Source organism: Magnolia sinica, chromosome 6 (assembly GCF_029962835.1).
Source record: "Magnolia sinica isolate HGM2019 chromosome 6, MsV1, whole genome shotgun sequence".
Lineage (NCBI taxonomy): Eukaryota > Viridiplantae > Streptophyta > Magnoliopsida > Magnoliales > Magnoliaceae > Magnolia > Magnolia sinica.
In genome coordinates, this window is record NC_080578.1 from 84,205,061 (window position 1) to 84,219,402 (window position 14,342).

Genomic DNA, 14,342 nt, shown 5'->3' on the forward strand with positions numbered 1-14,342 from the left:
CCCATTCCACCATGCCCGGCTCACGAGACTGTGAATCAATTTCTAACTATTGTCAGTGAGCGTTAGTGGAAGAGGGGTGTTCCAGGTTCCAAACAGGTGTGAACAAACATGGTTAACAAACACGGTTGGTCAGTTGGTGGACCCAACCGCCCAAACTTAGGCAAGCATGTATCGCACGACATCGGGTGAAAGCAACCCATGTAGTCCCACTACTATCATACATACAAGTTCGCCCAAATTGGTTAGTCTAGTCTCGGAACGGCCTAAGTAACGGGGCTGCCCTCATAATTTATAGGTTCCTGACCAACGTAGATAAAAGGGCTTCAATTCTTAACATATTAAGATAGTTATGATTTCTCATCAAATATTCATAGAATATAACACACGCAGTCAAGACACAATTTTCAGAATATCAAAATGAATGCAAACTACCCCTAGCAGCAAAAATTAGACATGCATGTACATGGAATTGAATTTTTTTTCTAAGAGACAAAATTTCATATATCGTTCACAATGCAGGAAATGCAAACATACAAAAGTATAGAAAATCATGCTGGAGATTAAATGCAAGGGTAAACATGCAGCAAAATTCCCAGGCCTAACCACCATTTCAGATTGATTAAACATCAATTTATCTTTGCATGCATGTTAGGCATACACATCAAACAGGTTCCTAGATAGAATCTCCTAAAATCTACACATGCATATCAATCTGACATCCAAAATCATTAAGTCCATCCTAGAATTGGTAATTTGTCACCTAAGGATAAGAGTCCGCACCTTGTGACGAACCGCTCGATTCACGGTGCCTGTAGGGTTAGGGTGTTACGAAATCATCATTGAAATGCCTAAATAAGCATACAATCTTGTAAGAATTAGAAAGAATTAAACACAAGACCTAAACCTACAAACATAACTCAATACTTACCTTCAATTGTCGCCGAATCGACACCAATGAAGGACAATGTTGCTAAAGAGGAGATGAGGGGGTAAAGGTGCACAAACCCTCATGCTTTCTAAGCTCTCCCTCTCTCTTTCTCCTCTTTTCTCCTCTTTCTCTTCTCCCTTTCTCCCTTTTTTTTGTTGTTAAAATTCGTATGGGAGGAGGGGGTGCCCAAAAGAAGCCCTTATATAGTGCCAGTTTTGGTGTAAATGACCCCAAGGGCTAGGTTTTTACTATACTAGCCCTATGGGAGGGTCTTTCTAACCTCTAGGGCCCACTATGGGGTGTACATATTGATATATACAGTAGGATAGTTAGCCCTAATGATGATCTACGTACGGACATGATCGGCCTGCCATATGGAGGCGCTGATCGACAGATATGTTTAGAAGTCTGTTCAACGGTCACTGATGGTCGATTGGGGCCGCGGCTATACGGATATGAGCAGAAAAATATCCTTACTCCACGTGTGAAGTTTGGTCGTAAACCGACGGTCCAAAATCCTCAACTTTACAAAAGAGTGGACGACCCAATTTACTTAAGTTTTAACTTCTTCCTTTAGTGTATTTGCACTTCTCATGCACTCGTCATTTGGCTCAAGTTGAACAGTTCTGGACAGTACACAGGTCCGACTTTCGCGATGGACACCGAGCCCAGTAAGACGGACATTATTCTATAGTTTTGGAGCTAGTGGCCCACCAATGAGCGGTCTAAAACTTGTTCAAAAAATCGGAGCATTTCTGGAATGAATTAGGTATTGAGATTTCTCGTGGGCAATGATAAGGGTTTGGATTAACTATGTTCATAGTGTGGCCTATTTATAGCTAGTGAAAGGAGAGATTTGGTCATGATTACTCTAAACCGTTAGTTTTAGGCTAAAAGAGTAGCGGGGTTGATTTGGTCTATTAGTCAAGATTCGGGCTTTATCCGACTCGGCTTCGGTTAGATCTTTAATTTAGTTATGATTGTCTTGATTAATTAGCGATGAATCGATTAGATTTGGGTCTTATGTGAGTAAATCATAGGGCTAAACTTGATATTTAAGTAATCAAGCGCATTCGTTGGCCTCCTACGGTTGATTAATCGAACTTGTGTGGTTCTTTACTGGTACCACCTGTGTATAAACTAACATTGAGTGCTAATAGTCAGTAAGTGATATTATAAGTTAATTACAAAAAAAAAATCAAGAATTTTTGGAAATCCAAAATAGTGAAAATTCAGGACATTACAAAATTATTAAATATAAATCGTAGAATATAAATCACCGAATATAAATCGTTGGACATAAATTGTCGGATATAATAGGTCCTATGCATTACTGGCCATATAGGCCTTTCACTGCTGCCGCAAATGATAAATCACCATCGCTATCATAAGGCTTATATGATTAGTCATAACCAATAAATCGATATGATACATCGGCATTGCTAATAATATATTTGATGATATTTATAGTTAAGATAGTGTATTAAGCTGCCCATGATTTTAATTTGATTATAATGATTTCTTTTGTAATAATGATCAATAGCGATTAGTGACATTGTTTGGTAATAATCATCATTGGCGTTTGGTGATAATCATCATCGACATTTGGCGATAATCATCATCGACGTTTGGTGATAATCATGGCAAGATTGATATGCTTGAACTTGATATATTTTGAGAATCTGCTTTTTATTCATATATGGAGAAGAGTATATGGCATTGCCTTTCGAGGCCGATTCATTATTCTTTCTATCATTGGGCACTGGTTTCACAGACCAATGCCCAATGGATAAGGCGCTGGTCTGTGAAACCAAAGATTCTGGGTTCGATCCTTAGTGGAGTCACCATTTTGTTTCGACAAGAAACAAAATGTAATTAATTTGGAGAACTATCTTACTTAATAATAACAAAGAGAATAGATGAAGAGAATGATCATCATATTTTATTTATTTTGAATTCGTTTACGTCCTTTTATCCTTTGATTCCAACATAAAGTATTTGAATAAAAGCACTAAATTATCCTAATATTCATTTCGACAGCGTTTCGAATCATAGTGTGATCTTCTTGACTGGAGATGTCATTGTGTAGGAATGATATTCTTCTTGATTAATTCCATTCCTCTGAAATACTCGTATTCTACAACTTGAATCAAGTCAACTTTTATTTCAAACTTATTGTCCATGTAATGGACTTGTTGCGCGGATAGTGAGTCCTTCAATTTGCCCCTCACGTGGGAGTTCTGGTTGTGCGAGGATACCCGTTGCACGGGATATCCATTGTGCACCGCACAACAGTCACTCTGGAGTACCTAAATCCTTCTACTCTACTGCCCCAAAATCTCCCGAATGATGCAAATGAAGAAGATGAAGGGGTATTTATAACCCCCCGCGCGTGTGAACCTCTCCATCCGCGCAACGTATCATCCCCAAAACCCTTTGCGCGTTAACGGTCATCGCGCGTTAACCTTTATTGTGTGCCGCGAAATGAAACTGTCAAAGTCTTGTTGCGCACCACAAAATGAAACTGCCAAAGTCTTGTTGCGTGCCACGCAATCAGAGGCTGTAAAAGCTTATTTCTCTTTGACTTTTTCTTCTCAATCAATTTTATGCCTCAACACATGAAATGGCCAAAATGATAAGGCCCATCAATTCATTTGGTAGGTCACACGTGTACAAAAGACATGGACATTTCCTCCTATGTCCACGTGTTGTTCCTGAAAGTCAAAAATGGAGGGCTGACCAACTGTCATGTTGCTATTTTTACTAGGTTATGGTAAGATGGAGAAGCTAATATCACAATCATTAACATGTAGTCCAAGATAGTTATTTATCTGAAATCATGGAGTTAGAGAAATTAAAATAATGCATGTGTGGATCACCATTGTTGGTGCCATTCTAATAACAAGGCTTCATCATGAATAGCTTGTTCTTCTTCACCACTCCATTGCAACCTTTCAATGACCTCGAGTTGGAAAGCTCAGAGACGGTTGAGACCGAGTTGGAAAGGTGAGAAAGAGTCTAACCCATCACACAAAATCTCCTCTCTCGAGTCTCCAACAAACATGAGCAGTACATTCAACAAAACTCACTTTTAATTATTTTTAAGGGTAGTTTTTCCATGCCAATCATTTTTAATTTAATCATGAACGGTGGAACACACTTGGCGTCCTTGTACACTTTAAATCCAATGGCTATAATTCGATCCAATTTTATCCAAAATGATTGATCACACAGCCGTTGGCGTCCTTATGTGCTTTAAATCCAATGGCAGATTGATCATGCAGTAGTACGCCCTTGTACACTTTAAATCCAATGGCTAATTCAATGCAATTTGATCCAAACAATTAATCACACGGTAGTTGGATCAGCATTTTTGTAGACACCTCACTCAAATTGAGGATAAAACTACTATTCCATAAAATCTCACTCGAACAGCTCAAGAACCGCTGAAATTAAGTCTAAATAGGCCAAAATGGGTTGGACCCCATGCATCATGGGAGCAACCGACGAAATTCGGAACTTGATAAATCAATTAATCCTACCCAATAATCCCTATTCTTTAGAAATATTCCTAATTGCATATCTGTTTAATAAAAATAATCTTAGCCAACTCAAGAAGCATAAAAGTCCAACTCTCTAAGAAAGGTGGCAAAGATCAAGAAGGAACCATACTCTTCAAAAATTCAAAAACCATTGTACATGGCAGAAAAAGCACAAATGAATGAAGTAGACCGTTAGCCACCATAAGCTGACAACCACCCACCATGCTTTATACTCAACCAAAATCTCACCTAACTTATCAGATTACGAAATCTCAAAATAGGGTTAGGTGTCGATATCATCTTACCTAACTTATCAGATGACGAAATCTCAAAATAGGGTTAGGTGTCGATATCATTGGCTCATCATAAGCCAATGGTTTCGGTCTATAAATTTTTCACAGCAATTGTCATTTTATAGGGAAGAGACTGAAAGAGAGAAGGCTGAAAGAAAAATCATCTGAAAGAAATGTTATGATAGCCCACACTTCTTAATCATATACATGAACCAAATACAAGCCTTTGATCGTACGTGTAGTCTTGAGTTTGATTGAATTGTACCAACAAATTTCTAATATGATTATACAAAACAATGACTTAAAAAACTTAAGTCTTCCATTTTCATGGATCAAAAGGTCAAATTTCTGCCACTCAAATTTCTCTCCTGACAAATAGGGGTGTAAACCGAGTCGAGTTGGCCTCAGCTGGACTTGGCTTGGCCACTAGATGACACCAGCTCGTACTCAGCTCAGCTTGGTCTTCGAGCCTAACCGGCCAGCTCGGCTTGAGTCGGTCAGCGATCCTAAGCATTCAATCAGCGTCTATCAAACTGTATGTCTAAAAATAAAATAGTAAGTGGCCCAAATATTCTAAGCGAAAAAACAGATGGTTAATATCATTTTCTCGGTGAAATTTCTTGGTTATGCACCATCACTGGTCAATGAATTGGACGGTCTGCATTGTCGTGAGACTGCTGTGTGAGTTTGAATAGTCATCGCTGTTGTTTGAATGGGTCGAACTGTTCCATGTGCTTTGTAAACCGTTCTTTATATAGCATGCAGATGCAGGTTTTAGTTCTCACAAGTGAGCTAATGGTTAGATAATCAGGACTGTTGATCATTTTCTTCACACTGTTAATTGAGTGTTCCTCAAAAATATCATCAATTGGACAATGTTAACCTTTCAATATGTGGTATGCAAGTAAATGATTAAAATGAGAAGAACATCAACGGTTCAAATTTAACCAAAATAAGTTCCCATTTTTCAGAACATTTCCGTAAATAATAATAATAATAATAAAAGGTAAGATTTTCAGGCACCAGTGCTCCAGATTAGACGCGGATTGCGTCCTACCCCTTCTCTACCTGGGAACGGGCAGTAGATTTGAGTGGCCACCATGATGTATGTGTCTTATCCACACCGTTCATTCTTTTTTTCTTTTTTTTTTTAATCATTTTAGGGGATAAGCCCAAAAATGAGACATTTTCAAAGCTCAAGTGGACCACACCACATGAAGCACCGGTGATAGTGATTCTCACCGTTGAAACTTTTCTAGGGCCCACCGTGATGTTTATTTGTCATCCAACCTATTCATAAAGTTACATACACCTGGATGAAGAGAAAATACAAATATCAGCTCCATCCAAAACTTTTGTGGCCCCAATAAGTTTTCAACGGTAAGAGTCTAATCCCATTGTGTAGTCCACTTGAGAATTGGATCTGCCTCATTTTTGAGTCTATACCCCAAAATGATACGAAAAAATGGATGGACGGTGTGGATAAGACACATACATCAGGGTGGCCACTCGACGCTGCTGCCCGTTCCCAGCTGGGCGTGGGTAGGACGCAATCCGAGTCCTCGGTTTTCGGGTCCTGGCCCATATTTGGTGGGCCTCCGTGATGAAAGATGTCAATCCTGACGTCTGCCACGTGTCTACAGAAAAGTAGTGCGTCTAACTGTTCATGGTCTCTTTCTTTGGCCAAATACGGTAGACAAATGCTCCATGTTAGAAGAGTATTTGATATGCAGCTGCATCTTTACACAGTATACACGCGTTTTCAATTCTGACTTTTTACACTTACTGTTTGATAATCCAGACCAATGGTATATTTTTATCCGCAATGGATAGATATTTCTATGAAAATATTCTTGATTGGACGATCCATATCTTTCATTTTGTAGCCTAGAAATGGATGGTTAAGAAGAGAAATACAACTGGATCCTAAAGGTTTGGGTATTTTTCGCTAGGCCTGCAATCTTCCAATTTTAGATCATTTTGAGGTATGGTCCATCCCGAGTGGGGCTCAGCAGACTAATGGTGTGGATTACCGGACCGTAGGTCCCACATGTAATAATTGAAAACCAATGTTAACTTCCGGTCAGTATCATACATCTCCTCTTTCGATTAGAGCCCCGTGATAGTTCTACCACTTCCAAAATGGTGGTGACTCATCGTCCTCGCATGTAGCACTCATGTAGGACTATCCAGACCATCCAATATCAATAAAAAACTCTTTTCAAGTGATCCTATCCATAAAATTGATTGATATCAAATAGATGATGGAAATTAAAGTAGCGAGTGTTCTAAATTTAAAGGATCAAATAAAACTGTTTATCTTTTTGGTTTTTTTTCTTTTTTATTTATTTATTAATATTTACTTAAGCTCTATTCACAGTTGGGCCAGAAATTTCGACGGTCCAGATTGGGGTAAAACTATGACAAGTGCACATTAAAAAGTCGCCACCATTTATTCTAAATGGTCCTGAACTATCATAGGAATCTAAGAGTTCCATAGTTCAGGAAGAAGTATAATTTAGGGGTGTACACCGCTTTGCCACTGGCTGACCTCAGCTTGAACTCGGCTTGGCTCAGTCCTTGAGCTTGACTGGCCAGCTTGGCTCGGCTCGATTCGGCCAGCGGCTCGGGCTGAGTTCAAGCCAAGATCGAGCCGAGTTCACCATTGAGGTATTTCCATAAACACCTAAATTGCAACTTCAAAATCCCATTATTTTATAAATAGAGGCAATGATTCTACTGGTATTTTATTAAACATATTCTAAGCAATATAAAAATCAAGAAAAACAAAGAGAAAAAGGATATTTGTTTCATATCCATAACTTCCTTGCCACCGGCCACATTTGGTTGAATCATTTTATCATACAGTTGGTAAGTAACATCAATGGCAAAGTGATATGAGTTCGATTCGAGCTGGATACAAGCTGGATTTGATCCAAGTTGAGTCAAGATGGGGCCTGCTCAAACTCGGCTCGAACTCATTTTCGAGCTCAAAAAATCAACTCAACTCAGCTTGAACTCAACTTCGAACAGAGTAGAATCAAACTTCTTCGAGTCGAGTCAAGCGAATTAACTAAGCTAGCTCGGTTCATGTACACCTAGGGCTGTTCATGAGTCAAGCTAGCTCGAAAAACTTGCTCGACTCGGCTCGAGTCAACTCGGATTGACTCGGCTTAAATGGTCAATTCGAGCCGAGCCAAGCTAATTATTTGAAGCTCGAGTTGAGTTCAAGCCAAGTTCGACCAAGGGGCATTTCAACTCGGCTCGACTCGAACTCGACTCGACTCGAAGCTCGAACTCGAGCTTGACTCGGCTTGATTATAATAAATATATTATATATTATATATTATATATATTATATTAATATAAGTTTTAACTTTTAACTTTTTAAAAAAAAAAACTGGAGTCACCACCAGTTTTCATTTCAGCTCCACAATAGTATGATTTTAATCTCTTGAGATCTACTTCTTGGGCAAGAAACCCAAGAAATTCGAGATGGGTTCTTCTTAGATTTGTTAGAACTTCAAGGAAATCCAATGATCTGATTGGCTATAGCTCTCTACTTGGATTTCTGATCTGTGTTCTACTCTGTTTCTTTTCTAGCACTTGGATAGAAATCCGAGATGGGTTTTTCTCAGATTTGTTAGAGCTTCAAGGAAATCCAATGATCTGATTGGCTAGAGCTCTTTACTCAGATTTCTGCTCTGTGTTCTGCTCTGTTTCTTTTCTAGTACTTGGATTTCTGCTGGTGGAAGAAGATCAAGAACATATCGGTTCTTATAGGTTTCCTCATTCGATTTGAAGTTTTGTTTAGTTTTTTCATCGGGTTTTGCTTTGATTCTCTTAAGATTTTTGAATTTTTCATCAATGGAGGAGGATCAATAATAGAATCCATTACTCTCTTACCCAACAAGCTCGAGCTCGACTCGAGGTAAACTCGACTTGGCCCGAACCACTAGCTCGACTCGAACTTGAACTCGACAACTTTAGCAAACAAGCCAAACTTCGATGTTGAGCTCGAGGCCAAGCTCTAGCTCGAGCTCGAACTCGAGTACATCATGAACAAGCTGAGCCGAGCTTAGCCCACCTCGAACTTGACTCGGCTCGATGCCCACCTCTATGTACACCCCTAGGTGTATACTTGTGCCCGGCTGTGTGGGTTTCATAGAGATGTAAGTGACAAATCCGCTCCATCCATCAGTTTTTAAAGACCACAAATTGGATAAAGACCAGGAAATAAGGTAGGAAAAAAAAAAAAAAACTATGGTAGGTCACGCCAATGAAACAGTGGGAAAGGAAATGTCCACCGTTGAAACCTTCCTGGAGCTGAACATGATGTTTATATGCCATCCAAACCGTTCATATGGTTGTTACCCCTCAGATAAACTGTATGCACAGATATTATCCTTATACAAAACTTCTGTCAGCCTCCGGCGTTCAATCCCCACTGTTTCATGTGGTATGGCCCACATGAATTTTGGATCTGCCTGATTTTTAGAATCTTATCCCACCGTGGTCTTGCAAAACAGATGGACGGAGAGGGTTTGTCACGGAAATCTCTGTGGGCCCCACACAGTCCTAGGCACAGGAATATCTCTGTGCCTGGGGGTCACGGGCAATCAGCTTCCCTCGTTTTACTAACTCGATCGATACCTGGATTTTGCAGTTTCTAACGAGTGTGAACCGTCCATCACGTTTGATCCACCTTCAAAATCCGCCGTCCAAAAAGTCATTTTTATTACTGTTGACTTTTGTATGGCCCACTTGATAACTGGCTGAACGCGATTTTGAAGCCAGTGCACACTTCAATGGGCCATCCAAATGAACGTCCCAGATCTCTCACACGTATGATATGTGAGATAAGTTGCCTCCATCTAGCAGCCTTACCATTCGACTTTCTCATTTTGCCAGTCGTCAGTCGTCGCATCTTCATCACAGAAACATGCCATTACCCGAAACTCACGGCAGGGTATATTCGTTGTTTTCAACATAAACTAAGGGGTACTTTTGGTAATTCACAACCGAATCTCACTTATAAATACGAGCCCCGCGTTTAGCCAACTTCCTATCAGAAAAGGAACAGAAGAATGGATTCTCTGAAGCTTTGCGCGGCACTCTTACTGTGCATTGTAGCAGCAGCCCAGGCGCAGAGCGCGTCGAACGTGCGTGCAACGTACCATCTCTACAATCCGTCGCAGATTGGGTGGGACTATCTCAGGGCCAGCGTGTACTGCGCCACGTGGGACGCGAACAAGCCCCTCGAGTGGCGCCAGAGGTACGGCTGGACTGCCTTCTGCGGCCCTGTGGGGCCCAGGGGACAGGCCTCCTGTGGACGGTGCTTGCGGGTAAGATCATATGTGCTTTGTTAATAATAACCATACATTTAATATCTAAGGGTTAATCCATGCACAAGGATAGTATAATAAGAAAGTGGGGCCCACCACCATCCTCGCACTCGATGGGAGTTATGGGACCCATTGTATGCGTGCATGGGTCCAACCGGCGGGTTATGTGCAACATCGTTTAGACGATTTATACCTATACATGTGCTGACGACTAGCACATGTGAAAATCCTGGCCGTTAGTGTGTGGCTTAGCAAGAAAATTAAGGCCAGTCCACTCATTAGGTGAGGCAGAAATCGGATTGCGTACTGAGTTACTCAGTAGCCTTTTATCGTATTGAGTAAACTCAGCTAGGGCTACCGTGAATGTGTGAGAGTTATCCACGCCGTCCATCCGTTTTTTCAGCTCATTTTAGTGGTTGATCTGAAAATTGAAGGATGTCCAAAGCTCAAGTGTGCCACACCACAAGAAACAGTGGGAATACTGACTTCCACCGTTGAAACCTTGATAGGGCCCACAGTGATGTTTATTTGTCATCCAATATGTTCATAGGATCACACAGACATGGATGAAGGGAAAACACAAATAACAGATTGACCCAAAACTTCTGTGGCCCCCAAGAAATTTTCTACGGTAGAATTTCAATTCACATTCTTTCCCATGGTGAGGTCCAGTTGAGATTTGGATATACTTCGTTTTTGGGCTAGAGCTCTCAAATTATCTCTTAAAATAGATGGACGGAGTAGATAACATATTTAGATCATGGTGGACCCCACAGAGTTTGCTCAGTACTCAATCCGCGTCCAGGGGAGGCAGAGTTGTACGAGGCGAATGGATTGTTTGAAAAGCAACCAATGGTCCAGATTCAATTAACACACATGGCCTGCCTGATGAGTTGGCCCCACTAGTTTATTAGGGTTAAAGCATGTTTGTGGATGGATGTCCTGATGAATGGCCCAGATCCCATGAGGACACAGTTTTCCTGCTACAGCCTTTTGGCAGGAAGTTGCCACGCAAAGGTGATGTTTGTGAGAAATCTATGCTGTTCATTCGTTTTTGGGGCTCATTTTGAGATGAAAAAAGATAGATTTTAAAGCATGAGCCTAAAGATAAGTAATACAAATCTCAATTGGACCACACCGCGAATAGCAGTAGGACCATGATTCTTACCATTAAAATATTCATAGAGCCCGTTATGATGTTTATTTTTCATCCAATCTGTTCATAAGGTAACAAAGACAATGAGGAGGAAAAACAAATATCATATTTCAAAACTTGTGTGACCCTTTCAATGGTAGAGGTTCAATTCCTCACTTCGTTTTGCAGTGTGGTCCACTTGCTCTTTGGATCTATCTTATTTTTGGGATCAAGCCTTAGGATAAGCTCGCCAAATGAACAGATGGTCTAGATATAACACATACCTTATAATTGGACCCACCGAACTTGGCGACCTCAACACACCAGCCAGGGTCAGTGGTGTGTGGTATACTAGCCAATCCGCTTCCTAATAATCCACGGGTACCGTTAGCAGAACTTACGTAAAAAGTCACCTAGCATTTTGAATTTGAAAAGTACCCCTCCTACGTGGCTTGGTGAACACAACGACGAAAATGCCCATGATCTTTTTGTTAACGGTCCAATCAGCATTGTGGGCAGACACAGTTTGTGAATGACATCCAGCCGTTAATTGTAATCAAACCATGCAATAATATATAATGCAACCTATGTATTAGCCTATATCCTGGAAGGGAGGAGGATCGGTTGTGTCAGGTTGGCGGCATCCTCAAAACTTTCAACTGTATTGAAATGGTGAAAATAACTGGCATGGACCCGGTTAGTCTCGATAAGACTTAGATAATAATAATTATTTAATTCTTTTTTAAAGTGTACCTCACAATAGTGATTAAATATACTTTAAAAAATATTAAGCGTTAGGGGGTTTATCTTGTTTTCCATCGTATAGCCCGCTCTATTACTCAATTGGACTAACTTGCAATCTGATGGTCATAATTTTTCTTTAAAGATGAATAGATAATTTTTTTATTTTTTTTTTTTGGTGTAAAAGTGAGAGATAAAGAGAGAGGGACGCAGATTGCCCGGCTACTCTGTTACCTAACATAGTCATATAGATGGGCCCATGGAAAGCATATTTGAAGATTCTTTAGTTGAATATATAAATTCGACTAGCTAGACCTATTTCTAATGACAACATGTCGCATAGATCCCTAGCAACTTACCTGACAATTAAAGAGAACTGTGGCCTATATGAGAGGAACCTATCATAATTTAACCAATTAATAATATTTTAAGCAAACCATTAAATACTAATACATAATTTATTAAATTCTATGGTGTTGATTGACAATGACCTGGATAATAAGATTGATATCCAGGTCGCAACTTTGGTAGATATCCCAGAATCCATCAACGTGAGTGGGATTCATAACCATGGGCCCACCTTGACGTATATGCCTTATATTTATGTTGTCCGTCCAGCTTGAAAACTCATTTTAGAGCATGATCCTTGTAATGAAGAGATCCAAAAATCTAAGGTGGATCAAATGTAAGAAACAATGGTGATCAACTTTTAAAAGCTTTTTATGGGCTACAAAAGTTTTGGATCAAGCTAATATTTGTGCAGTCTTTTCACCCAAGTCTCTAGACCTCATCAATAAGTTGGATGGCAAATAAACATTTCAGTGGCTCTCATGAAGTTTTTAATGGTGAGGATTCAATCTCTATTGTTTTCTATAGTATGTTCCACCCAAGACTTACATGTACTTCAAATTTTCGATTGTGCCCTACAATGGGCTTTCAAAATGGATGGATGGTATGGATGTAAGGCACACACATCACAGTCGGTCCTCGAGCTTGATTGGCTAGCTCAGCTCAGTTTGGTCAGCAGCTCAGGAAGAGTTCGAACCGAGTTCGCCATTGAGGCATTTCCACAAACACCTTAACTGTAACTTCAAAATCCCACTGTTTTACAAACAGAGACAATGGTTTTACAAGTATTTTCTCAAACACCTTCTAAATAACATTTATAAAAAATAAAAATAAAATAAAAAACAAACAAAGAGAAAAAAGATATTTGTTTCATGTACATACCTTCCCTGCCACCAGCCAAACCTTCCTTGCCACCAGCCAGCCAAACCTTCCTTGCCACCAGCCACATTTCGTTGAGTCATTTTATCAAACAGTTGGTGAGCAACATCAATGGCAAAGTAACTGACTCACTGAACTAGTTCGATCCGAGTTCGATTCAAGCTGGATTCGATCCGAGTCAAGTCAAGCTGGGCCTGCTCGAACTCATTTTCGAGCTCAAAAAATCAGCACAAACTCAGCTTTGAACCGAATCAAATCCAACTTTTTCCGAGTGGAGTAGAGCGAGCTAAACGAACTAGCTCGGTTCGTGTACACCCCTACTTCAGACCAACCTAGCAGGTTAAAAACCAGCCCAAATCTAACCCATGGTGGGCCCCAGCTGATTGTGGGCCCCACCACAATCATGTCCATAGATATATTTTCTACATGTATGCATAGTATGATGGCTAGGACTGACTCAATGGCTAATGCTACACAGGTAACAAACACAAGGACTGGGGCCCAGGTGACGGCGAGGATCGTGGACCAATGTAGCAATGGAGGGCTGGATTTAGACAAGGCCGTCTTCGATCAGATCGACACCGATAGGAATGGTTATAATCAAGGCCACATGATCGTCAACTACGAGTTCGTCAACTGTTAAGTCATCGACTGAGATGACTGATTACACATAACATCCACATGCCTTCAACTACCATCTTATAGCTGATTGTAGAAATAAGGATGTTTTATTATCAATAAATAGATCGATATCTGACCGTTGATCTTCTCAGTAATCATGGTTTGATCATAAAACAAAGTATCATTTTGTAAAAGAAATGAAAGGATGGTCTATTTTCTTTCTTATCTCTATGTGGGGCCCACATCCATTGTAAATTTAGCAATGAGATTTGCATTGTGGTTCTATTGGGGCCCACCAGGACCAAGAAATCAGGCCAGTCCATTCATCAAGTGGGCTACAGACACAAGAAAAGAATAGACAGAGGAAAGAGGTCAATGGTATATACTTGAAGTATAGTCTCACCAGACAGGTGGGCCTTGTTTGGTTTGATTTCAAATGTAGAAGTAGCTGGGCTAATTCAAGAATTTTGAATTGACGGCACCAGCTTAGCTTTCAGACTCAGGCATGTT

General features: G+C 40.2%; 1 protein-coding gene across 1 annotated transcript; it reads left to right on the forward strand.

Moving 5' to 3' along the window:
* Positions 1-9,817: 9,817 nt before the first annotated feature.
* Positions 9,818-14,057, forward strand: LOC131248963 (pathogenesis-related protein PR-4B-like). The gene is made up of 2 exons (XM_058249491.1): positions 9,818-10,108; positions 13,690-14,057. Exons 1-2 carry the CDS (start codon positions 9,851-9,853, stop codon positions 13,852-13,854), a joined length of 423 nt encoding a protein of 140 aa, XP_058105474.1. The 5' UTR covers positions 9,818-9,850; the 3' UTR covers positions 13,855-14,057.
* The last annotated feature ends 285 nt before the right edge of the window (positions 14,058-14,342 follow it).